The sequence below is a fragment of the Dryobates pubescens genome, chromosome 20, assembly GCF_014839835.1.
Source record: "Dryobates pubescens isolate bDryPub1 chromosome 20, bDryPub1.pri, whole genome shotgun sequence".
NCBI classification, from domain to species: Eukaryota; Metazoa; Chordata; class Aves; order Piciformes; family Picidae; genus Dryobates; species Dryobates pubescens.
Genome location: NC_071631.1, coordinates 22,442,101 through 22,465,423, shown reverse-complemented (window position 1 = coordinate 22,465,423; position 23,323 = coordinate 22,442,101). Strand labels below are relative to the sequence as shown.

The window sequence follows — 23,323 nt, the reverse complement described above, 5'->3', positions numbered from 1 at the left end:
TGGATGCTCCAGGCTGGGGGCACAGGGGCTGGAGGGTGCCCAGCAGAGAAGGCCCTGGGGGTGCTGGGGGACAGCAGCTGGAGAGGAGCCAGCAGTGCCCAGGTGGGCAAGAAGGGCAGCAGCAGCCTGGGCTGGAGCAGCAATGCTGTGGGCAGCAGGAGCAGGGCAGGGATGGTGCCCCTGGGCTGGGCACTGGGGAGGTCACTCCTCAGGCACTGGGCTCAGTTTTGGGCCTCTCACTCCAAGGACATTGAGGGCTGGAGCAGGTCCAGAGAAGGGCAACAGAGCTGGGGAAGGGTCTGGAGAGCAGGGCTGGGGAGGAGCAGCTGAGGGAGCTGGGGGTGTGCAGCCTGGAGCAGAGGAGGCTGAGGGAGACCTCATTGCTCTCTGCAGCTCCCTGGGAGGAGGCTGCAGCCAGGTGGGGCTTGGGCTCTGCTCCCCAGTCTCAGGGGCTAGAAGGAGAGGAAATGTCCTGAAGTTGTGCCAGGGGAGGCTGAGGTTGGAAAGAAGGAAAAATTTGTTTGCTTCAGGAGTGGTCAGGGCCTGGCAGAGGCTGCCCAGGGAGGTGGTGGAGTCCCCATGCCTGGAGGTGTTCAGCAAGCTGTGGCCATGGCTCCTGGGGTTTGGTGGCCATGCTGGGGCTGGGTTGGTGTTGGACTGGGTGAGCTTGGAGGTCTCTTCCAACCCAAACCATTCTGAGACTGCATGAAAGCTGCCCCTGGGTCAGCCAGTGCCATGCAGCCCAGCCTCTGGTCTGACCAGAGACACAACCTGGCAGCTATTGCTGATGGCCACCAGGCTGCTGCAATTTCTCTTCCTCTCCATGAGATTTCTCCTATTTTTGGAGCAAACAATCACTTTCTGCTGCACACACAATGAATTATTCAAACATTCAAATCAGCCCTGACATTTCCAAGCTGCCTTCTCCTCACACAGGCAGCTCCCAGCCACCAGCCCTGCTGCCTCTGCCTCTTGTTTATTCTCTTCTGACATCTGTGGGTCCTGGTAGGTAAACTCTCCTCCTCCACAGGCTGCCACTGAAGATCCTCCACCCCAGGGCCTGCTGCTCTGAAGGGACAGTTAAAACCTGGTGGCTGTCCCCAGCTGAGGCAGCACTGCCCATGGAGAGCCAACAGCAGGACCAAGGCTGCCCTGGCTCTAGTTCACAGATCCAGAGAGCCACAGCATGGGTTGGGTTGGAAGAGACCTTAGAGATCAGCCAGCCCCAGCCCCCTGCCCTGGGCAGGGACCCCTCCCACCAGCACAGCTTGCTCAGGGCCTCATCCAGCCTGGCCTGGAACACCTCCAGGCAGGGCACAGCCACAGCCTCCCTGGGCAGCCTGTGCCAGGCTCTCCCCAGCCTCACTGCCAACAATTTCTTCCTCCTCTCCACTCTCAGTCTCCCCTCTCCCAGCTCAAAGCCATTGTTCCTCAGCCTGGCACTCCCAGCCCTTGGCCAGAGTCCCTCCCCAGCTCTCCTGGAGCCCTTCAGGTCCTGGGAGGCTGCTCTGAGGTCTCCCTGCAGCCTTCTTTTCCCAGAGCTTTGGCATTCAAGACCTGGGAAGGACTCAGTGGGGCTGCTGGGCAGTGCTGTGGACCATGCACAACATCTACCTCACCTGTGCAGGGCCTGGGGTAGTTGGAGCCTATGCCTTAGAAATTGTTCACAGATCTTGCTCAGAAAGCAAATCTGTAACTAAACCACCAGTGGGTGTGAAAAGGAAACTAAAGACAATTCTAAACCATCCAACTGGAAGAGATAGGGCACTAAAACGAGCTGTCCCACACCAACCTCTCTCTTCTCTTGCTCTTTGCTGGTGAGAGCCTGGCACAGGCTGCCCAGGGAGGTGGTGGAAGCCTCCTGCCTGGAGGTGTTTGCAGCCAGGCTGGAGGTGGCTGTGAGCAACCTGCTGTGGTGTGAGGTGTCCCTGCCCATGGCAGGGGGTTGGGGCTGGCTGAGCCTTGAGCTCCCTTCCAGCCCTGACAGCTCTGGGATTCTGTGATCTGCTTGACCTTGGCTGCATTGTTTTGGCTAAGTCTAATTTCTCTGCTCCCTTCTCTTGTCCCTTCTGTACAGGGTGGTAAGAAGGAGGCAGGGAGGGAGCAGCTGGCAGCTTCCCCTGGGCTCTGAGCAGGGCTCCTTGTGCTGTTCACCCATTGTAAGATCTGTAGCTGGTGTCAGTCCTGGGTGTTTGTACAGATTGCTTGCACTCCTGTGCAGATTGTAAGCACAGCTTCATTTGCTTCCAGCTGAGCTGCTCTGCAGAGTGCAATGCTGGGGGAAATCCTCAACCCACCACAGGGCCCCACAGGGATCTTTGCTTGCAGGCACAGAAGAATTGCCCACTGGTGGTTTCTCAGACCCTTCAGGTTAGTCTCTCAGCATACCTAAGACGAAGAAGCAATAGGTGCTGCTGCTCAGCTGCACTTCAGCACTCAGAGCACCACAGAAGGGACCTCTGGAGATCATCAGGTCCAAGCCTCTGCTCAAGCAGGGACAGCCAGGGCAGGTCACACAGGAATGCATCCAGATGGGTTTGGAATCTCTCCAGAGAAGAAGACTCCACAACCCCTCTGAGCAGCCTCATGCTTTCAGCAGTAACCAGCAGGTAAGGGTGCAGCACCTCCCTGAGTTCCAGTTGGTGCCCACTGCCCCTTGTCCTACCCCAGGACACCTCTGGCAAGAGCCTGACCCCTTCCTGACAGGCATTGCTCAGCTGCCCTCTGGGGCTGCTCTTCTGCAGGCTCTCAGCCCCAGGGCTCTCAGCCTTTGCTGCTCCCAGAGCTGCTCCAGGCCCCTCAGCAGCTCTGCAGCCTGCCCTGGACTCTCTCCAGCAGTTCCCTGTCCCTCTGGAGCTGGGGAGCCCAGCACTGGACTGAATACTGCAGCTGTAGTCTCACCAGGGCAGAGCAGAGGGGGAGGAGAGCCTGCCTCATCCTATTGACCACACTCTTCTTCATGCACCCCAGGGCACCCCTGGCCACGAGGGCACATTGCTGTCCCATGGATAACTTCTCCTCCTTCATCATTCCCAGGACATTCTCCACACAGGAGCAGCTCAGCCCCTCAGCTGTACTGGTGCAGGAGGTTATTACCTTCCTGATGAGGCTCCTCTGCCCAGCTCTGCAGCCTGCCCAGGTCTCAGGGGGTGGCAGCACAGCCTGAGGGGTGCCAGGCACAGCTCCCAGCCAGCAGACAGGCTCCACTCTGTCCCCTCATCCAGCTCACTGACAAAGGTGCTGAGCTGGACTGGGCCCAGCCCTGGCCCCTGCAGAACACCACTGGCTGCAGGCCTCCACCTGTGGCTGACCACAACCCTCTGAGCTCTGCTGCTCACCCAGCTCTCCACCCTCCTCACCTCCCACTCTTCCAAGCCACCCTTCCTGCTCTTGCCCATGAGGATGCTGTGGGAGAGGCTGTCCACAGCCTTGCTGAAACCAAGGTAAGTCCTGGCCCTGAGGTGTCTCTGAACCACAGCACAGGTACTGAGGCTGTTGGGGTCAAGCCTTTGCTGCAGGCCCCATCCCTCCTTGATCAGTGGCAGGGTCTGGGGCAGAAATGTGCAGCCTGTGCTGCTGTGCTGTACTGAAGCTCATGAACCCACTCACCCTCCCCAGCAGTGCTGAGCAGCTCAAGTCCAGCTCACCCAATGGCTGCACATTGTCCCTGCTGCAATTACACCTCCAGGATTGAAACATTAAATCACTTCTGTTGCCCTGTCTCAGGAAACAGACTTCAATTCCACTGCCCTCATGCTAGGAAATAAAGGAAATCTGTTTCTAAGCCCTGAGTGCAGAAACATCAGCACATTCCACATGGACTGGGCATGCTGGGCCACCACACAGCCTCTGTGGTTTGTCTCCCTCTTAAGACAAGAAGCATCAGCAGTGAGTGCAAGGCAGAAGTGTCTGAGCCACCGTGGAGCCAGGCTGCAGAGTGTGCAGCACAATGCAGCAGGGATTTAGAAGCAGTCTTAGCCCTGCAGAGCTTCAGCCACCTCAAATCATGGAGTCAGAGAACAGCTTAGGTTGGAAGGGACCTCAGACAGCATCCAGCTCCAGCCCCTGCCCTGGGCAGGGACCCCTCCCACCAGCACAGCTTGCTCAGGGCCTCATCCAGCCTGGCCTGGAACACCTCCAGGCAGGGCACAGCCACAGCCTCCCTGGGCAGCCTGTGCCAGGCTCTCCCCACCCTCACTGCCAACAATTTCTTCCTCCTCTCCAGTCTCAGTCTCCCCTCTCCCAGCTCAAAGCCATTGTTCCTCATCCTGGCACCCCCAGCCCTTGGCCAGAGTCCCTCCCCAGCTCTCCTGGAGCCCTTCAGGTCCTGGCAGGCTGCTCTGAGGTCTCCCTGGAGCCTTCTCTTCTGCAGGCTGCACAGCCCCAGCTCTCCCAGCCTGGCCCCACAGGGGAGGTTCTGCAGCCCCCTTTCCAGCCCCCTGAGCTGCTACCTTCAGCCCCAGGTCCAGCTCCTGCAGCGAGCTCCTGACGTGGCTGGTGAGGAGGTTCATGCGCTCACACTCCTGCAGGGCAACCACCACGTAGGGAGTCCTCTCCTCCACCTTTGCCATCAGCTCTGCCATGTTGAACTCATCCATCAGTTTCTCTAACATCTCTTCCAGGAGAGCTTTCACCTGGCAGCAGAAGGGAAAAGGGAGAGGGATGTTAGTGACTGACCCATGGAGCTTCTCCAGCTGCCTCAGCTCCACCTGCCAGGTACTGCTCCCCCAGCAGCAGCTCAGCTGTGCTGGGCAGCACAGCAGGCAGATCACCACTCCACCCCCCCCTGCCAGAGCAGGGTTACCCAGGGCAGGTCACACACAACACATCCAGGTGGGCTTTGAAAGCCTCCATTGCACCTTCCCAAGGGCTTGCTCCATGCCATGAAAATCCAGCTGCTTACAGAAGCTGATGTCAGATGAGAAGCCTTCCAAATGCTGCTTGGACAATGCCACTGTGACATGTGGCAGCCCCTGGGGCCTCAAGCCTGTGCAAGGCAAGCAGGGGTATGGGGCTGTAGCCTCAGATGAGCCCCAGGACACAAGAGCTTAGGAGCTGCATTGCTGGGGGGCATGGACAGAGAGCTGAGGACAGGAACTGGGCACTGAGCTAACAGAGCCATGGAAGGGAAGCACAAGGGAACAGCAAGGGGCCACATCAAGTTGGGGTGCTGGGGGTGCAGAGCTGGAGCTGAGCCAGCACCAAGCACTGCCAGCCCAGCCCCAGCCTGGCCTGGGCTGAACCCCAGCAGTGAGGGCAGCAGGGGCAGGGAAGGATTCTGCCCCTCTGCTGGGCTCTGCTCACAGCCCTGCAGTGCTGGGGCAGCTCTGGAGCCCTCAGCACAGCCAGGGACCTGCTGCAGCAGGGCCAGAGGAGGCCACAGCAGTGCTGGCAGGGCTGGAAGCCCTCTGCTGGGAGCCAGGCTGAGAGAGTTGGCCTTGGGCAGCCTGCAGAGGAGAAGGCTCCAGGGAGAGCTTCTGGTGGCCTTGCAGAGCTTCAAGGGCTGAGCAGAGAGCTGGGCACAGACTTTGGAGCAGGGCCTGTGGTGCCAGCAGCAGGGGCAATGGTTTGGAACTCAGAGAGGGAGCTTGAGAGTGGAGAGAAGGAGAAATGTTTGGTGCTGAGGGTGGGGAGAGCCTGGCCCAGGCTGGCCAGAGAGCTGGGAGCTGCCCCATGGCTGGCAGCAGTGCAGGGCAGGTTGTGTGGGGCTGTGAGCAGCCTGCTCTGGCTGGGGCTGTCCCTGCTGGCTGCAGGGGGTGGACTGGAGGAGCTTTGGAGGTCCCTTCCCACCCAACCACTCTATGATTCTACAACCTGATGTGCACAGCCTCTGCCAGTGCCAGGTGCCAGACAGTGGCCAAGGCAGAGGCAGCTCAGGGTGGTTTTATTGCCATGTTCATTGCACTCCTGTTTTAGAGTCTGTGCTCTGTTTCCTCCCAAGTGCTCTTCCCAGGCCCCAGTGGTGTCAGACAGAGAGGTGATGATGTGTGGGCTGCTCCTGCAGCCAGCAAGGAGATGGCTGCTACAGCTGGAGATGCCTTCAGCTGCACCCTGAGTGCAGGAGAGAGCTCTGATGTGACACTGCCCTGCCAGTCCCTCTGTCTCTGCTTGTTTCCCACACCAGCTGCAAAGTGGCCTCAGAAACCTGTGGGAGCAACCAGAGCTGTCAGAGCCTCAGGAAGGTGCCAGGCTCACAGCTTCCCTACAACCACCCTGGGCAAAGCAGGGGCTGGAAATCCTCAGCTGGAGGAGCTTAGAGACATCTCTGAGCCAGCTCTCATGCAAGGACCAAGTGAAAGGGACACAACCAGCACCAGCTACAGCCCAGATAATGAGGGAGATAGCTCCAGAGTCACAGCATGGCAGGGGCTGGAAGGGACCTCTAAAGATTGTCCAGGCCAAGCCTACTGCCAGAGCAGGTCCACCCAGGGCAGGTCACACAGGAGCACAGCCAGTGGGAGTTGAATGCCTGCAGGGGTGCAGACTCCACTCAGGGCAGGCTGCTGGGGTGCTGAAAGTGAAGAGGTTGTTGTGCCCTGTCTCACCTCTGGCTCCAGGCATCAGGAAGCACAACATCCAGGCCATGGAATTCTATTTCACCAGCCAAATCTATTGTCTCTTAACTAGAACAAGTCAAGGAGCTGTGCAGCCCCCTCCCAGGCAGCAGGCAGTGCAGTGCCCACACTCAGATTGCTCCCAGGCAGCTGCTCAGAGAGGTCACAAAAGCCCTGAGGACTTCTGTGTCGCTGTGCCCTTCCTCTTGGCTGTCACCAAGGCTCTGCAGGGCAGCCATGCCCTGGGACACCACTGCTGGCTCCATCACTCATCACTTTGCTTCTCTGGCCCAGCTGCTTAATTGTGTTTCCAGAGTCTAAAGGCTGGAAGGGGAGAAGATGTACTTACACTGGGAGGGAGTTTGTCCTGCTGTGACAGGGGCAATGGTTTGGAAGCCAAAGAGGGAGATTGGTAGTGGAGAGAAGGAGAAATGTTTGGTGCTGAGGGTGGGGAGAGCCTGGCCCAGGCTGGCCAGAGAGCTGGGAGCTGCCCCATGGCTGGCAGCAGTGCAGGGCAGGTTGTGTGGGGCTGTGAGCAGCCTGCTCTGGCTGGGGCTGTCCCTGCTGGCTGCAGGGGGTGGACTGGAGGAGCTTTGGAGGTCCCTTCCCACCCAAACCTGTCTGTGGCTATGATTCTGTGATTTGCTGTGCTTGAGCATCTCCTCTGGCTTTGCTAGGTCTGGATTATTTCCCTCACATCACATTCCAGCAGGTACTGAACACACAGAGCTCTTCTGAAAGCCCTTTAGGTGCCAGCAGCAGGCTCTCCAGCTCCACACCAAGCCAAAGGAAGCCTGGAGCTGAGCTTTCTGCGAGCCCTTCATTGAGCTACAGAGCTGGAGACACAGAGCTGGGCCCTTAGGGCTGCAGGCACACAGAGCTGGGCAGGTGTTGGCTGCTTTCAGAGCCTGTTCTCAATGTGTGGGGCAGCTTGTGATGAGCTGTGAGCTTTGAGAGGAAGGGCTGGGATCAGCCAGTACATGGGCACAGCAGTGGAGATCAGCTGGAAAGGAGGAATTACAAGGCCCCTGGGAGCAGGGGAGCTGGGTGGGAGCCGGTGGGATCAGTCAGTGGTGGGCTGAGGCCTGGGTGGCACATGGCAGCTGGTGTGCTGAGGGAGCCCATTGCTATGCCAGGCACGGCCTGGCACACAGGGACTGGTGGCTCAGAGACTGCAGAGGCCACAGAAGGTTTATTTGCAAAGTCTTCACAAGATGATAATGAAGGCACTGAGGTTCAGGGGGTAATTAAAAGCCACTGTCCTATTACTGACAATACTCCAATTACATCCAACCCTGCTGATGTGCTGCATAATATCAGGCTGCTGCCAGCAGAGAGGTGCTTTGCATCCAGCCAAGGCAGCACAGGCTGCACTGAGCAGCTGGGAGACAAACCTCAGCCAGGCAGGATGGGACAGGAGGCAAAATTCATCCATGGAGTGCTGTGGGTTGGAAGGGAGCTCAAAGCTCAGCCAGCTCCAGCCCCCTGCCCTGGGCAGGGACCCCTCCCACCAGCACAGCTTGCTCAGGGCCTCATCCAGCCTGGCCTGGAACAGCTCCAGGCAGGGCACAGCCACAGCCTCCCTGGGCAGCCTGTGCCAGGCTCTCCCCACCAGGCTGGAAGGGATGCAGCAGCCCTGCCCTGCCCCTCTCACCGTTTCCTCCCTGGTGCCCTCTCCTCCGTCCCCCTGGCCGCCGCCGCGCGGCTGCAGCTCCAGCACCACGCGGAAGAGCTTCTCCGAGGCCTGGGTGAGGAAACCAATCTCAGCGTTGGGATGGAGGCCGTAGAGGTGAGGAGACTCCGGAGGCAGGGCTGCATCGATGTACTGCGCAGAGAGAGCCAGGGGAGGGTAGAGAGACACGACTGCTTGGCCTGGGAAAGCCCTTTCAGGCCCCCAGCCCAGCCCTGCTCTGGCTCTGCCAAGGCTGGGGGGAAACCACAGCCCTCGGCAGTGCAGCCTCAGCCCTCGGCAGCGCAGCCCTCAGCCCTCGGCAGCGGAGCCCTCAGCCCTCGGCAGCGCACCCCTCAGCCCTCGGCAGCACAGCCCTCAGCCCTCGGCAGCGCAGCCCTCAGCCCTCAGCAGCGCAGCCCTCAGCCCTCGGCAGCACAGCCCTCAGCAGCGCAGCCCTCGGCAGCGCAGCCCTCGGCAGCGCAGCCCTCAGCAGCGCAGCCCTCGGCAGCGCAGCCCTCAGCCCTCAGCAGCGCAGCCCTCAGCAGCGCAGCCCTCAGCCCTCGGCAGCGCAGCCCTCAGCCCTCGGCAGCACAGCCCTCAGCAGCGCAGCCCTCAGCCCTCGGCAGCACAGCCCTCAGCAGCGCAGCCCTCGGCAGCGCAGCCCTCGGCAGCGCAGCCCTCAGCAGCGCAGCCCTCGGCAGCGCAGCCCTCAGCCCTCAGCAGCGCAGCCCTCAGCAGCGCAGCCCTCAGCCCTCGGCAGCGCAGCCCTCAGCCCTCGGCAGCACAGCCCTCAGCAGCGCAGCCCTCGGCAGCGCAGCCCTCGGCAGCGCAGCCCTCAGCAGCGCAGCCCTCAGCCCTCGGCAGCACAGCCCTCAGCAGCGCAGCCCTCGGCAGCGCAGCCCTCGGCAGCGCAGCCCTCAGCAGCGCAGCCCTCAGCCCTCAGCAGCGCAGCCCTCAGCCCTCGGCAGCACAGCCCTCAGCCCTCAGCCCTCGGCAGCACAGCCCTCAGCAGCGCAGCCCTCAGCAGCGCAGCCCTCGGCAGCGCAGCCCTCAGCCCTCGGCAGCGCAGCCCTCACCAGCGCAGCCCTCGGCAGCGCAGCCCTCAGCCCTCAGCAGCGCAGCCCTCAGCAGCGCAGCCCTCAGCCCTCGGCAGCGCAGCCCTCAGCCCTCGGCAGCGCAGCCCTCAGCAGCGCAGCCCTCGGCAGCGCAGCCCTCAGCCCTCAGCAGCGCAGCCCTCAGCAGCGCAGCCCTCAGCAGCGCAGCCCTCAGCAGCGCAGCCCTCAGCCCTCGGCAGCGCAGCCCTCAGCCCTCAGCAGCGCAGCCCTCGGCAGCGCAGCCCTCAGCCCTCGGCAGCGCAGCCCTCAGCCCTCGGCAGCACAGCCCTCAGCCCTCGGCAGCGCAGCCCTCAGCCCTCGGCAGCGCAGCCCTGAGCAGCGCAGCCCTCAGCCCTCGGCAGCACAGCCCTCAGCCCTCGGCAGCGCAGCCCTCAGCCCTCGGCAGCGCAGCCCTCAGCCCTCAGCAGCGCAGCCCTCAGCCCTCGGCAGCACAGCCCTCAGCCCTCGGCAGCGCAGCCCTCAGCAGCACAGCCCTCAGCCCTCGGCAGCGCAGCCCTGAGCAGCGCAGCCCTCAGCCCTCGGCAGCACAGCCCTCAGCCCTCGGCAGCGCAGCCCTCAGCCCTCGGCAGCGCAGCCCTGAGCAGCGCAGCCCTCAGCCCTCGGCAGCGCAGCCCTCAGCCCTCGGCAGCGCAGCCCTCAGCCCTCGGCAGCGCAGCCCTCAGCCCTCGGCAGCGCAGCCCTCAGCCCTCGGCAGCGCAGCGCTCAGCACCGCAGCCCTCGGCACCGCAGCCCTCGGCACCGCAGCCCTCGGCACCGCAGCCCACAGCCCTCAGCAGTGCAGCCCGGAGCAGCACAGGTCTGCCTCCGCTAAACACCTCCAGGGATGGGGACTCCACCTCCTCCCAGGGCAGCCTGGGCCAGGCTTGGAGAACCCTTTCAGACAGGAAGTTTTTTCTAATGTCCAACCTCAACCTCCCCTGGTGCCACCTGAGGCCATTTCCTGCCACTTGTGACTAGGGAGAGCCCAGCCCCCACCTGGCTGCAGCCTCCTCTCAGGGAGCTGCAGAGAGCAATGAGGTCTCCCTCAGCCTCCTCTGCTCCAGGCTCAACACCCCCAGCTCCCTCAGCTGCTCCTCCTCAGAACTTTCCCAGAGTCTCCAGACCCTTCCCCAGCTCTGTTGCCCTGCTCCAGCCCTCAGTGTCCTTCTTGGAGTGAGAGGCACAAAACTGAATTCAGTGTTCAAGGAGTGGCCTCCCCAGTGCCCAGCCCAGGGGCACCATCCCTGCCCTGCTCCTGCTGCCCACAGCATTGCTGCTCCAGGCCAGGCTGCTGCTGCCCTTCTTGCCCACCTGGGCACTGCTGGCTCCTCTCCAGCTGCTGTCCCCCAGCACCCCCAGGGCCTTCTCTGCTGGGCACTTTCCAGCCCCTCTGCCCCAGGCCTGGAGCAATCTTGGGGTTGCTGTGCCCCAAGGGTAGGACCAAGTGTCAGATACAGAGCCCAGGGCACTCTGGCTGCATAGGTCTGGAGTCATCACCCAGCTGAGCCAGCCCAGGCTCCCTGTGCTGGACCCCCAGGGTAATGGTGGGGAAGGAGCAGTGCAGTGCTTCCAGGGCAGCTTCTCCTGCTGCTGTCTCACTGCAGTAATTGCTGATGTTTGCCTTGGCTCCATCCCTCCTGCCTGGACCTTCTCTAGCAATTATCCACTCTGCATTTCAGCTTCAATATCCTGCAGTCTCTCCTGGGAGTTGAGATTCCAGTAGTTAAATTTCATGAACAACACCCAGAGCCCATCCCTGCTGCTGCCTGTGTGCACAGATGAGGTCAGTGAGTGGATCAACAACAGCCTTCAGTGCTTTCCATCAAAGCTGATGATCAAAGGAGCTCCAAAGGGCCATTGTGGCAAACAACACTGCCTGGATGTCATTTGCCAGGAGCCCTGCTCCAAGCTCCAGAACTGATGCAGTTGTTCCCTTCATGAGTGAACAGAAGGAGCCTGTCATGAAGCAGCAAGTCACCATTGGTTCATCCCAGGGAATGCAGAAACATCTCCAGAGACAGAACATAATGGGAATTGATATTGTCCACCCTCAGCAGAGGAGAGAGCCTCCAGTTGTGCCAGGCTGGAGAGGAGAAAGATGTCTTTGCTTCCAGAGTGCTCAGGGCCTGGCAGAGGCTGCCCAGGGAGGTGGTGGAGTCCCCATGCCTGGAGGTGTTGCAGCAAGCTGTGGCCATGGCTCCTGGGGCCATGGCTTGGTGGCCATGGTGGGGTTGGGTTGGTGCTGGACTGGATGATTCAAAGGATCACAGATTGCACTGGGTTGGAAGGAACCCTCCAAGATCATCCTGTCCTACCCCTGCAGGCAGCAGGGACAGCTCCAGCCAGAGCAGGCTGCACAGGGACACAGCCAGGCTGAGCTTGGATGGCTCCAGGGCTGGGGCTCCACCACCTCCCTGGGCAGCCTGTGCCAGTGTCTCCCCAGCCTCCCTGTGCAGAACTTCCTCCTGAGCTCCAACCTAACTCTGCCCTGCTCCAGTTCCAAACCATTGCCCCTGGGCCTATCCCCACAGCCCTTCTGCACAGTCCCTGCCCAGCTGCCTGCAGCTCCCTGCAGGGATTGAACTGCAGCTCTGAGGTCTCCCTGGAGCCTTCTCTTCTATAGGCTACAGAGCCCCAGCTGCCTCAACTTCTTCCTCATAGCAGAGGTTCTCCAGCCCTCTCATCATCTTTGTGGCCTCCTCTGGATTCTCTTCAGGTCCCAGCTCCAGGTCTCTCCTGTGCTGCATCCCCCACAGCTGGCCCCAGCCCTGCAGGTGAGGTCTGCCCAGAGCAGAGCAGAGGGGCAGGATCCTCTCTCTCCAGCTCTGGCCACACTGCTTTGGCTGCAGCCCAGGCTGCCCTTGGCCTCCTGTGCTGCCAGTGCCCATTGCTGGCTCCTGCCCAGCTCCTCCCCACCAGCACCCCCAAGGCCTTCCCTGCAGGGCTGCTCTCAGTCTCCTCACCCAGCCTGGGCTGGTGCCAAGGGCTGCCCTGACCAAGATCTTAAAGGTCTCTCCAAGTGAAACAATCCCTTGGCTCTGTGCCCTACCAGCAGCTGTGTCACCCTCTGCAGTGCTGTTGCAGCCTCCCCAGGCAGCAATCAGGGCAGCTTTGGAGACATCCCAGAGCAAAGCACCTACCTGATGGTAGCCATTGTAGTCCATGGTGCCCGGGAGGGGGAATCCTGGGGCCAGGAGGAGCTCTCCCTCCATCATCTCTGGCTTAATGAACTCCTCCAGGTACGTCCTGCACAGCCTCCTGTCCCACTCATCAGTGATGTGGCCTCCATACATGATCTCCCCAAAGAGGTAGCGCAGGTCAGCGTAGGGCACCTGCAGAGGAGCAGAGCCTCACAGGATGCCCTGCTTGGAACTCATCCTGAGACCCATGGAATCCTAAATGCTTTGGCTTGGAAGGGGACTTAAAGATCAACACCTCCCACCAGCACAGCTTGCTCATCCAGCCTGGCCTGGAACAGCTCCAGGCAGGGCACAGCCACAGCCTCCCTGGGCAGCCTGTGCCAGGCTCTCCCCATCCTCACTGCCAACAATTCCTTCCTCCTCTCCACTCTCAGTCTCCCCTCTCCCAGCTCAAAGCCATTGTTCCTCATCCTGGCACTGTCCAGAGTCCCTCCCCAGCTCTTCTGGAGCCCTTCAGGTCCTGGGAGGCTGCTCTGAGGTCTCCCTGGAGCCTTCTCTTCTGCAGGCTGCACAGCCCCAGCTCTCCCAGCCTGGCCCCACAGGGGAGGCTCTGCAGCCCTCTGAGCATCTTCATGGCCTCCTCTGGACTCTCTCCATCAGTTCAAGCCCAACCATACTCTAAGCAGCCATAACCCAATGTGTCCCTCTTAGATCATGTCCCTAAGTTCCTTATCCAAGCACCTTTTAAACCCCTCCAGGGATGGCAACTCCACCACTGCCCTGGGCAGCCTGTGGCAGTGCCTCAGGGCAGGAGTTCAGACCCCAGAGCTCCACCAGCCCTGTTGCTGAGCTGCAGGTGCCAGCACTGAGCTCTGATCTGCACAGTCAAGGTTCCACTTGGCTGCTTTGGTTTTCTGAGTACACAGCCGTTAGGAGCAGTCAAATCCTGCCCAAGGCTCACTGGAGCACAGCAGAGGTCACCTGCAGCTCCCACTGAAATGCAACTCTCTGCTAGCCCAAAGCCCACTCTGCATTCCCAGCAGAAGACCAGAGGCAAGATTTGCTCTGGTTTGGAAGCTGCAGTGAGTTGCACTGCAGGCTCCCATCTCACACTGAGCCCTCCGGAGCTGCCAAGGGCTAAACCCAATGGGACCAAGGGAAGGGCATCCAGGGACACTTCCCAGGAGCTCCAGCAATAGGCAGCCGGTGGTGGGCAGCCCCTGGGCAGCCCTCCTGTGCTTCACACACCTTGGGGCTGGCCTCCAGGTAGTTGTGGAGCACGTTGACAGAGATGGTGAGGTCCCCGGTGCTGAAGGGGTAGGGGCGGTTCCAGCCCTGGGGGCCAAACCTGCGCCGCTCAGCCACCACGGCGTGGAAGTAGCAGAGGGCAAAGAGGATGCTCCTGAACTCCTTCTCCCTGCTGCACAGCTCCAGGGTGTCCTGCAACACAGCAGAGGGACAGGCTGGGTAAGCCCACACTGTGCTCAGGCCCAGCAGCCCTCAGAGATTGCAGCAGGACGTGGACCTGATAGAGCCAGAAAGATGGTCAGAGGGCTGGGCAGATGGGGCCAGGCTGGGAGAGCTGGGGCTGCTCAGCCTGCAGAGAGAGGCTCCAGGGAGACCTCAGAGCTGCAGCTCAGGACCTGCAGGGGAGCTGCAGGCAGCTGGGCAGGGACTGTGGGGATAGGACCAGGGGCAATGGTTTGGGACTGGAGCAGGGCAGAGTTAGGTTGGAGCTCAGGAGGGAGTTCTGCACAGGGGGGCTGGGGAGACACTGGCACAGGCTGCCCAGGGAGGTGGTGGGGGCCCCAGCCCTGGAGCCATTGAAGCTCAGCCTGGCTGTGTCCCTGGGCAGCCTGCTCTGGCTGGAGCTGTCCCTGCTGCCTGCAGGGGGTTGGCCAGGATGACTTTGGAGGCTGCCTTCCAACCACTGTGATTCCCAAGCCCTGTTTCCCCTTTCACAAGCCAGCACTTTAAGCTCCTTTCCTTATCAGGAACCCGATGAAGAACTGTTTCAAACATGTGCTGAGCACCTTCCTCGATTCAGAACAGGCCCCTGGACTTCCCAGGGAGCTTGGCTGGAGGAGCAGAGTGAGAGCTGAGCCCAGGCTCCTCCAGCCTCTCCATTCAGTTGTGCTGCAGCTCCCAGGCAGAGCAATGCTCCCTGTGCAGAACAAGGGCTCCCTCTTTGTGGCTGCTCAGCTGAGAGCTAACTTGGAAGATCCAGTGGGTGCAGGGAGCTGGGCAGTGAGGTGTGAAGGGTCCCACCCAGCACCTCCCACGGAGGGCTCCAGCCATTTACAAAATGCTAATCACTCTGATTGAAACCAGCAGAGGCAGGATGAAAATGTTGCTCAGGCTGAAGGCTCTCCCCTCCCATCCTCTCCAGGACTTCAAGTGGAGTTCAGCATGATGAATGCCAGTAGGCAAGAATGGAATCATCATCCCTGGCTGCCAGCATCAATCCTTGCTGCTGCCTCTCCACCTCACTGCTCAGCACTGAGCACTCCAGCACTCAGCATTCCCTCCAAGCCAGCACCTGAGAGCAGAACCAGCTGGGAGCTGCCTCCATTTCTCTGGCCCATGGAGGGCCCCAACAGACTGGGGCTGCTCTTTCCTGGTCCCAGGTGGCAAGAGGTTGTATGGAGAGAAAAGCAAACTATGATGCAAGGTCTGCCTGGCACAGGCAGCACAGAATGGAGAGTTGGCCTTGGGCAGCCTGCAGGGGAGAGGGCTCCAAGGAGAGCTTCTGGTGGCCTTGCAGAGCTTCAAGGGCTGAGCAGAGAGCTGGGCACAGACTTTGGAGCAGGGCCTGTGGTGCCAGCAGCAGGGGCAATGGTTTGGAACTCAGAGAGGGAGCTTGAGAGTGGAGAGAAGGAGAAATGTTTGGTGCTGAGGGTGGGGAGAGCCTGGCCCAGGCTGGCCAGAGAGCTGGGAGCTGCCCCATGGCTGGCAGCAGTGCAGGGCAGGTTGTGTGGGGCTGTGAGCAGCCTGCTCTGGCTGGGGCTGTCCCTGCTGGCTGCAGGGAGTGGACTGGAAGAGCTTTGGAGGTCCCTTCCCACCCAAAGCAGTGACACATCTCTGCATGCATCATTCCAGACCTTGCATCCTCTATGGGTCATGCCCATGCTGAGGGGAAGGGGAAGAGAAAGGGGAAAGGAGAAGGGGAAAGGAGAAGGGGAAGGGGAAGGGGAAGGGGAAGGGGAAGGGGAAGGTTTGTTGGCTCCAGACTGCAGGATTCCAAGCCACTCCTGCAGGGTGCCCCCAGCCCCCTCCCCTAACTGGGCTCCTGGCTGCTGGGCAGCAGCTGAGGGGGCCCTGCCCAGCTCCCACCTGGCTGAAGTTGTCCAGGGCCTGGTGCAGGTTGGCCTGCATGCCGCTGGGGGCCTCGCTGGTGATCTTGATGGAGCTCTGCAGGATGGCCTGGGGGATGCAGTGGCTGAGGGGGCAGGGGGAGGGCTGGGCGCTCAGGAAGACGCGCAGCCCCGGGTGGCTGCCCTCACTGTGCCGCTCCAGCTGCTTCTCCAGGGAGCTCAGCCACTTGGCCACCAGGTGGATGTTCTGCAGGGCAAGAGGGGGCAAGGCTGTGTTAGTGCTCCCTGCTTCCACCTGCACTGAGCAGGAGTGGAATCCATCCCAGCATCCATCCAGAGCAGCCACCAAGGCCTTGCTCTGGCACTCGGCAGTGCCCTGGTAGTGCCCACACAGCCCAGGGCACCAAGCACCTGCAAACTCAGAGCAGTCAGTGTGGAGCACCAGCAGTGAAGCAAGACATGACTGGGGCCCTGGGGACAAGCACAGAGCAAGACAGAATCCCACAAGGGTTGGAAGGGACCTCTGGAGATCTCCACCCCAACCCTCCTGCCCCAGCAGGGCACCCCCAGCAGCTTGCCCAGGGGCACAGTGCCCAGGGGGGGTTGGAAGCTCTCCACACCAGGAGACTCCACAACCTCTCTGGGCAGCCTGCTCCAGGCCTCCAGCACCCTCCCAACAAACAACTTTCTCCTGCTCAGATCCAACCTCCTGGCTGCCAGTCTGTGCCCACTGCCCCTTGTGCTGGCCCTGGGCACCACTCAGCAGAGCCTGGCCCCAGCCTCTTGCCCCCCACAGCTCCTTTAGCTCTTGCTGAGCATTGCTCAGCTGCCCTCTGGGGCTGCTCTTCTGCAGGCTCTCAGCCCCAGGGCTCTCAGCCTTTGCTGCTCCCAGAGCTGCTCCAGGCCCCTCAGCAGCTCTGCAGCCTGCCCTGGGCTCTCTCCAGCAGTTCCCTGTCCCTCTGGAGCTGGGGAGCCAGAACTGGCCCCAGGGCTCCTGATGTGGTCTCACTAAGGCAGAGTAGAGGGGGAGGAGAACCTCCCTCAAGCTGCTGGCCACACTCAATGCACCCCAGGACCCTATTGACCCTTGCCCACCAGGGCACATTGCTGGCCCATGGGGAACTTGTTGCCCCCCAGCACTCCCAGCTCCTTCTCCACAGAGCTCTTCCCTTCAGCTCCCCCTCAGCTCTCCTGCTACAGGAGGTTGTTCCTCCCCAGGGGCAGGACCCTACCCTTGCCCTGGGGACCCCCATGAGGTTCCTGTGCCCAGCTCTCAGCCTGGCCAGGTCAGACACTCTCCTTGCTGCTGCTCTAGATGGCTGCTGGAGCAGAGCTCTCCCCAGATCCAGCAAGCTCAAACAAAAACATTTGTTAAGAGAATGAGGACCCTCAAAGGCAGTTAGTGGGGGGGGAGCCCTGTAGGTTGTTCTACCAAGACCTTTGCCATCAAATCTTTATCTGCTCCTGAAGCTGATTGCACAGACCTCAGAAAATTCAGCAGGACTCTGAGTGATACAGAGGAGCATCAACAGGCTGCAGAGGTGAGCTCAGGAGAAGCTCAGGAGGTTCAATAAGGCCAAGGGCAAGGTCCTGCCCCTGGGCCAGGGAAACCCTTGGTATCAATCCAGGCTGGGGGTGATGAGGCTGAGAGCAGCCCTGCACCTTGGGGGTGCTGGGGGGCAGGAGCTGGGCAGGAGCCAGCAATGGGCACTGGCAGCACAGGAGGCCAAGGGCAGCCTGGGCTGCAGCCAAAGCAGTGTGGCCAGAGCTGGAGAGAGAGGATCCTGCCCCTCTGCTCTGCTCTGGGGAGACCTCACCTGCAGGGCTGGGGCCAGCTGTGGGGTCCCCAACACAAGAGAGACCTGGAGCTGCTGGAGAGGGGCCAGAGGAGGCCACCAACATGATCAGAGCCTGCAGAGCCTCCCCTGTGGGGCCAGGCTGGGAGAGCTGGGGCTGTGCAGCCTGCAGAAGAGAAGGCTCCAGGCAGACCTCAGAGCAGCCTCCCAGTAGCTGAAGGGCTCCAGGAGAGCTGGGGAGGGACTCTGGCCAAGGGCTGGGAGTGCCAGGATGAGGAACAATGGCTTTGAGCTGGGAGAGGTAGGTTGGACATCAGGAGGAAGCTGTGCACAGGGCAGGGGGGGAGGCACTGGCACAGGCTGCCCAGGGAGGTGTCCCTGAAGACATCCAAGGTCAAACTGTGGCCCTGAGCAACCTGCTGTAGTTGGAGGTGTCCCAGGGGGGTTGGACAAGATGCCCTTGGAGAGTCCCTGTGGCTGTGTGAGGGGAGGGCTAGCAGCAGGCTGTGTGGAGCTGTGGCAGCAGCACTCTGCAGGGTGATTTATGCCATCCAAAGGCAGGACAAGGAACTGGCTGGGCTGAGATGAACAGCGGCCGCCAGGAAGACAAACTGCTCACAGGGGGGGAGGAAATTGCAGCAAGGAGCAGTGTTAGAGGCTTAGGATAAGCATTTATCACCTGTGAAAGGGAGCAGAGAGCAGCTCTGCCGGTTAAACAGCAGCATAATGGAGACTATTAGGAGTCAAATGACCCTCCTCAGGAAGTGGAAATTGTGTCCAAATGAGAAAGCAGAGAGCAGCTCAGAGTCCAGGCACACCAGGCCCAGGCTGTGCTGCAATGAGCAACATTCTGAACCCAGGAACATCAGCACAAAGCCTTCCCAGACCCCTGCCAGAGAGCACATAAAGCTCAGGGCATGGCCACTGCAGAGCTGCACAGCAGTGCTCACTGCAGAGCTCACTGCAGCGCTCAGGGAGGGTCTCCCTGCTGCAGCAGTTCCCCTCCAGCCAGCTCTGCAGCCTGGCCAGGTCCCACTGCATGGCCCCACAGCCTGAGGGTCTCTCACCACTCCTCCCAGTGTGGCATCAGCAGCACACTGCCTGCTGGGCCACTGCATCCCTTCATCCAAGACACTATGAAGATGTTGAGCAGGACTGGGCCCAGTCCTGGGGACATCAGGGGCTACAAGGGATTGAGATGAGAGCAGAGCAGATTGAGTTTGGCTGTGAGGAACAAGCTCTGCACCAGGAGGCTGCTGGAGCACTGCAGCAGGCTGCCCAGGGAGGGGGTTGAGCTCCCTTCTCTGGAGCTGTTCCAGGTGAGGCTGGGCAGGGCTCTGGGCAGCCTGCTCCAGTGGAGGATGTCCCTGCTGCCTGCAGGGGGTGGACTGGAGGAGCCTTGCAGCTCCCTTCCAGCCCAGAGCATTCTATCAGTGTGTGATTTGAAGTGGCCAGCAGCTGCTGGAGTGCAGAGGAGGCTGGCAGGGAGGTGGTGGAGGCCCCATCCCTGGAGACATTCAAGGTCAGGCTTGGCTCTGAGCAACCTGCTCTAGCTGTCTGCAGGGGGGGTGGACTCGATGGCCTCTAAAGGTCCCTTCCAACCTGCTGCATTCTCTGCTTCCATGATCCTCTGACCTGAGCTCTGCAGCACTGACCACAGCCCTCTGAGCTCTGCCCCTCAGGCAGCTCCCAGCCCAGCTCCCTCCCCACTGATCAGCACATGGAAAGGAGGAGTTAGAAATAAATCAGGAGTCTGAAGATGCCAACCCTCCCCAGACAGCTGAGAGGGGAGAGCTACAGCTGAGCTTGTCACCACAGCCTCCTCTCAGGTCTGGAAGGGGGAGCTCCAGCAGGCAGCTCACCACACTGCCTCCACACAAGGGGTGCTGGAGGAGCTGACTCCGTGAGGCCACTCCACACCTGAGCCTCCCTCAGCACCAGCTCTTGGTGCTGCAGCTACCAACAGTGCTGCTGGCAAGAGTGAAGCTCTCACATTTAGTCTGGAGAGGAGGAGGCTGAGGGAGACCTCCTTGCTCTCTGCAGCTCCTGAGAGGAGGCTGGAGCCAGGCTGGGCTCTGCTCCCCAGGCTCAGGTGAGAGAAGGAGAGGAACTGGCCTGAAACTGTGCCAGGGGAGGCACTGCCATGCCTGGAGGTGTGCCAGAAGCTGTAGATGTGGCCCTGCAGGCTATAGTTCAGTGTCCTGGTGGTTGGGTTGTGGATGGACTCAATGACCTCAGAGACCTTTTCCAATGACTCTATGGCTCCAGCTACCAGCTGGCTAGGACACAGAAAAGAGGGGTGGGCAGCTCCTGGTGGAGCCTGAGCTGCTCACCGCCTTCAAGAGGCACCTGAAAGGACAAACCATCAGTGAGCTGCCAGAACCACCTCAGGACAAAGCCTTTTCAAGCACTGACAATAAAGCCTGGAGGCAAAGCACTGCAGAAGGCTGGCAGCAGAACCCCAGCCTGGGAGCTGCACAGCCACAGGGCTCAGAGAGCAGCCAGGGAAGAGGCCTCAGAGTCTCCCAGTGACCTTCTGCACAGCTCAGTGTTAGACACAGAGCAATCCAGTGCCAGCCAAGGGGCCCAGAATAAAGCTGCAGACCTTGTTATGCATCCACCCTAAACCCAATAGCCTCTGCTCACTTCCCTGTGCCCCAAAGGCCCTGGATTCTGCTCAAGGAGACACTGAGGTGGGACAGGCTCACACCTTGGGCTGCCTCATCTCATGTCCTGGGCTGCAGCCAGAGCAGGGAGAGAGCAGCACAGGGAGGGGATTCTGCCCCTCTGCTCTGCTCTGCTCAGCCCCCACCTGCAGCACTGCCTCCAGCTCTGGGCCCCCAGCACAAGAAGGACCTGGAGCTGCTGGAGAGGCTCCAGAGGAGGCCACCAAGATGAGCAGAGGCTGCAGAGCCTCCCCTGTGGGGCCAGGCTGGGAGAGCTGGGGCTGTGCAGCCTGCAGAAGAGAAGGCTGCAGGGGGACCTTAGAGCAGCCCTTGAGCAGGGCTCCAGGAGAGCTGGGGAGGGACTCTGGCCAAGGGCTGGGAGTGCCAGGCTGAGGAACAATGGCTTTGAGCTGGGAGAGGGGAGACTGAGAGTGGAGAGGAGGAAGAAATTGTTGGCAGTGAGGGTGGGGAGAGCCTGGCACAGGCTGCCCAGGGAGGCTGTGGCTGTGCCCTGCCTGGAGGTGTTCCAGGCCAGGCTGGATGAGGCCCTGAGCAAGCTGTGCTGGTGGGAGGGGTCCCTGCCCAGGGCAGGGGGTTGGAGCTGGATGAGCTTTGAGGTCCCCTCCAAGCCATTCAGTGAGTCTATGATTCCTCAGTTCTGAGAGAGGAGATGAGGGGGAGGGGGGAGTGAGGCACAAGGATGCAGGGAGCAGCAGAGCCAGCCTGGCAGCTCTCTGCCACGCAGCCAAGCTCTGAACTGGCTGCCTCAGGGCTCTGTGCAAGTTGAGAGGATCAGAGGAGGAAGCTGAGCTTAGATCCAGGCAGCAATGTTTATACAACTCAGATCAGGGAAGTGGCTTCCCAGGGGCAGGGAGCTGGGCTGGCAGCACTTTGGTCTGCCCTGGGATGGAGCTTTTATGGTCTGAGCAGACAGCAGCACCCAGAAAGCCTTCATGAGAACACAGAAAGCTGCTTCTGGCTTTCCTCCTGCAGGCTTCAGGTGCCTCTCATGAGCTGCTCCTGGAGCAATCCCAGCCAGGACTGGAGCAGAGGAGGAGCAGCTGCAGGGAAGGGCAAGCTGAGGAGCAGAGGCTGGGGGGCTGCAGGCACACACTGCTGCACATGGGGAAGGGCTGGGGCAGCACTCAGGCCTGGACCCAGGGCTGGACCCAGAGGGGATTCAAAGCCCTGGGGATGTGGTGCTGAGGGCCATGGCTCAGGGGTGCCCTGGCAGAGCTGGGTAAGGCTGGCACTGGATGAGCTGAAAGGTCTCTTCCAAGCCTGAGGCCTCTCTGCTTCTCCATGCTGGGGATCACTGCACTGCCAGAGGCCTGCAAAGCAGCAGGCAAGATGCACTCACAGCTGCCTGCTGCCTGCTGCTGCACCCCCTGCCTGCTGCTGCTGCACCTGCCCCTGCCTGCTGCTGCTGCACCTCCCCCTGCCTGCTGCTGCACCCCCTGCCTGCTGCTGCTGCACCTGCCCCTGCCTGCTGCTGCTGCACCTCCCCCTGCCTGCTGCTGCACCCCCTGCCTGCTGCTGCTGCACCTGCCCCTGCCTGCTGCTGCACCTCCCCCTGCCTGCTGCTGCTGCACCTGCCCCTGCCTGCTGCTGCACCCACCCCTGCCTGCTGCTGCACCTGCCCCTGCCTGCTGCTGCACCCCCTGCCTGCTGCTGCTGCACCTGCCCCTGCCTGCTGCTGCACCTGCCCCTGCCTGCTGCTGCACCCACCCCTGCCTGCTGCTGCTGCATCCCCTGCCTGCTGCTGCACCCCCTGCCTGCTGCTGCACCCCCTGCCTGCTGCTGCTGCACCTCCCCCTGCCTGCTGCTGCACCTGCCCCTGCCTGCTGCTGCACCTCCCCCTGCCTGCTGCTGCACCCCCTGCCTGCTGCTGCTGCACCTGCCCCTGCCTGCTGCTGCTGCACCTGCCCCTGCCTGCTGCTGCTGCACCTGCCCCTGCCTGCTGCTGCACCTGCCCCTGCCTGCTGCTGCTGCACCTCCCCCTGCCTGCTGCTGCTGCACCTGCCCCTGCCTGCTGCTGCACCCCCTGCCTGCTGCTGCACCTCCCCCTGCCTGCTGCTGCAACCCTGCCTGCTGCTGCACCTCCTGCCTGCTGCTGCACCTGCCCCTGCCTGCTGCTGCACCTCCCCCTGCCTGCTGCTGCACCTCCTGCCTGCTGCTGCACCTCCCCCTGCCTGCTGCTGCAACCCTGCCTGCTGCTGCTGCACCTCCTGCCTGCTGCTGCACCTGCCCCTGCCTGCTGCTGCACCTCCTGCCTGCTGCTGCACCTGCCCCTGCCTGCTGCTGCAACCCTGCCTGCTGCTGCACCTCCCCCTGCCTGCTGCTGCACCTCCTGCCTGCTGCTGCTGCACCTCCTGCCTGCTGCTGCACCTCCCCCTGCCTGCTGCTGCAACCCTGCCTGCTGCTGCTGCACCTGCCCCTGCCTGCTGCTGCACCTGCCCCTGCCTGCTGCTGCACCCACCCCTGCCTGCTGCTGCTGCACCTCCCCCTGCCTGCTGCTGCTGCACCTCCCCCTGCCTGCTGCTGCACCTCCCCCTGCCTGCTGCTGCACCTCCTGCCTGCTGCTGCACCTCCCCCTGCCTGCTGCTGCTGCACCTGCCCCTGCCTGCTGCTGCACCTCCCCCTGCCTGCTGCTGCTGCACCTCCCCCTGCCTGCTGCTGCACCTCTCCCTGCCTGCTGCTGCTGCACCTCCCCCTGCCTGCTGCTGCTGCACCTCCCCCTGCCTGCTGCTGCAACCCTGCCTGCTGCTGCTGCACCTCCTGCCTGCTGCTGCACCTCCCCCTGCCTGCTGCTGCACCTCCCCCTGCCTGCTGCTGCACCTCCCCCTGCCTGCTGCTGCACCTGCCCCTGCCTGCTGCTGCTGCACCCCCTGCCTGCTGCTGCACCTGCCCCTGCCTGCTGCTGCTGCACCCCCTGCCTGCTGCTGCTGCACCTCCCCCTGCCTGCTGCTGCTGCACCCCCTGCCTGCTGCTGCTGCACCTCCCCCTGCCTGCTGCTGCACCTCCTGCCTGCTGCTGCATCCCCTGCCTGCTGCTGCACCTGCCCCTGCCTGCTGCTGCACCCACCCC

General features: G+C 61.7%; 1 protein-coding gene across 1 annotated transcript in view; it reads right to left on the bottom strand.

Moving 5' to 3' along the window:
• The window catches only part of DNAH9 (dynein axonemal heavy chain 9), a 192,807-nt gene that overhangs the window by 7,715 nt on the left and 161,769 nt on the right, over positions 1-23,323 (bottom strand). Inside the window, exons 60-64 of the mRNA XM_054170731.1 lie at positions 15,794-16,021; positions 13,709-13,900; positions 12,461-12,652; positions 8,209-8,379; positions 4,452-4,634 (exon numbers count right to left, since the gene is read on the bottom strand). Of these exons, the coding sequence (XP_054026706.1) occupies positions 4,452-4,634; positions 8,209-8,379; positions 12,461-12,652; positions 13,709-13,900; positions 15,794-16,021 (966 nt within the window). The remainder of the gene's footprint in view (positions 1-4,451; positions 4,635-8,208; positions 8,380-12,460; positions 12,653-13,708; positions 13,901-15,793; positions 16,022-23,323) is intronic.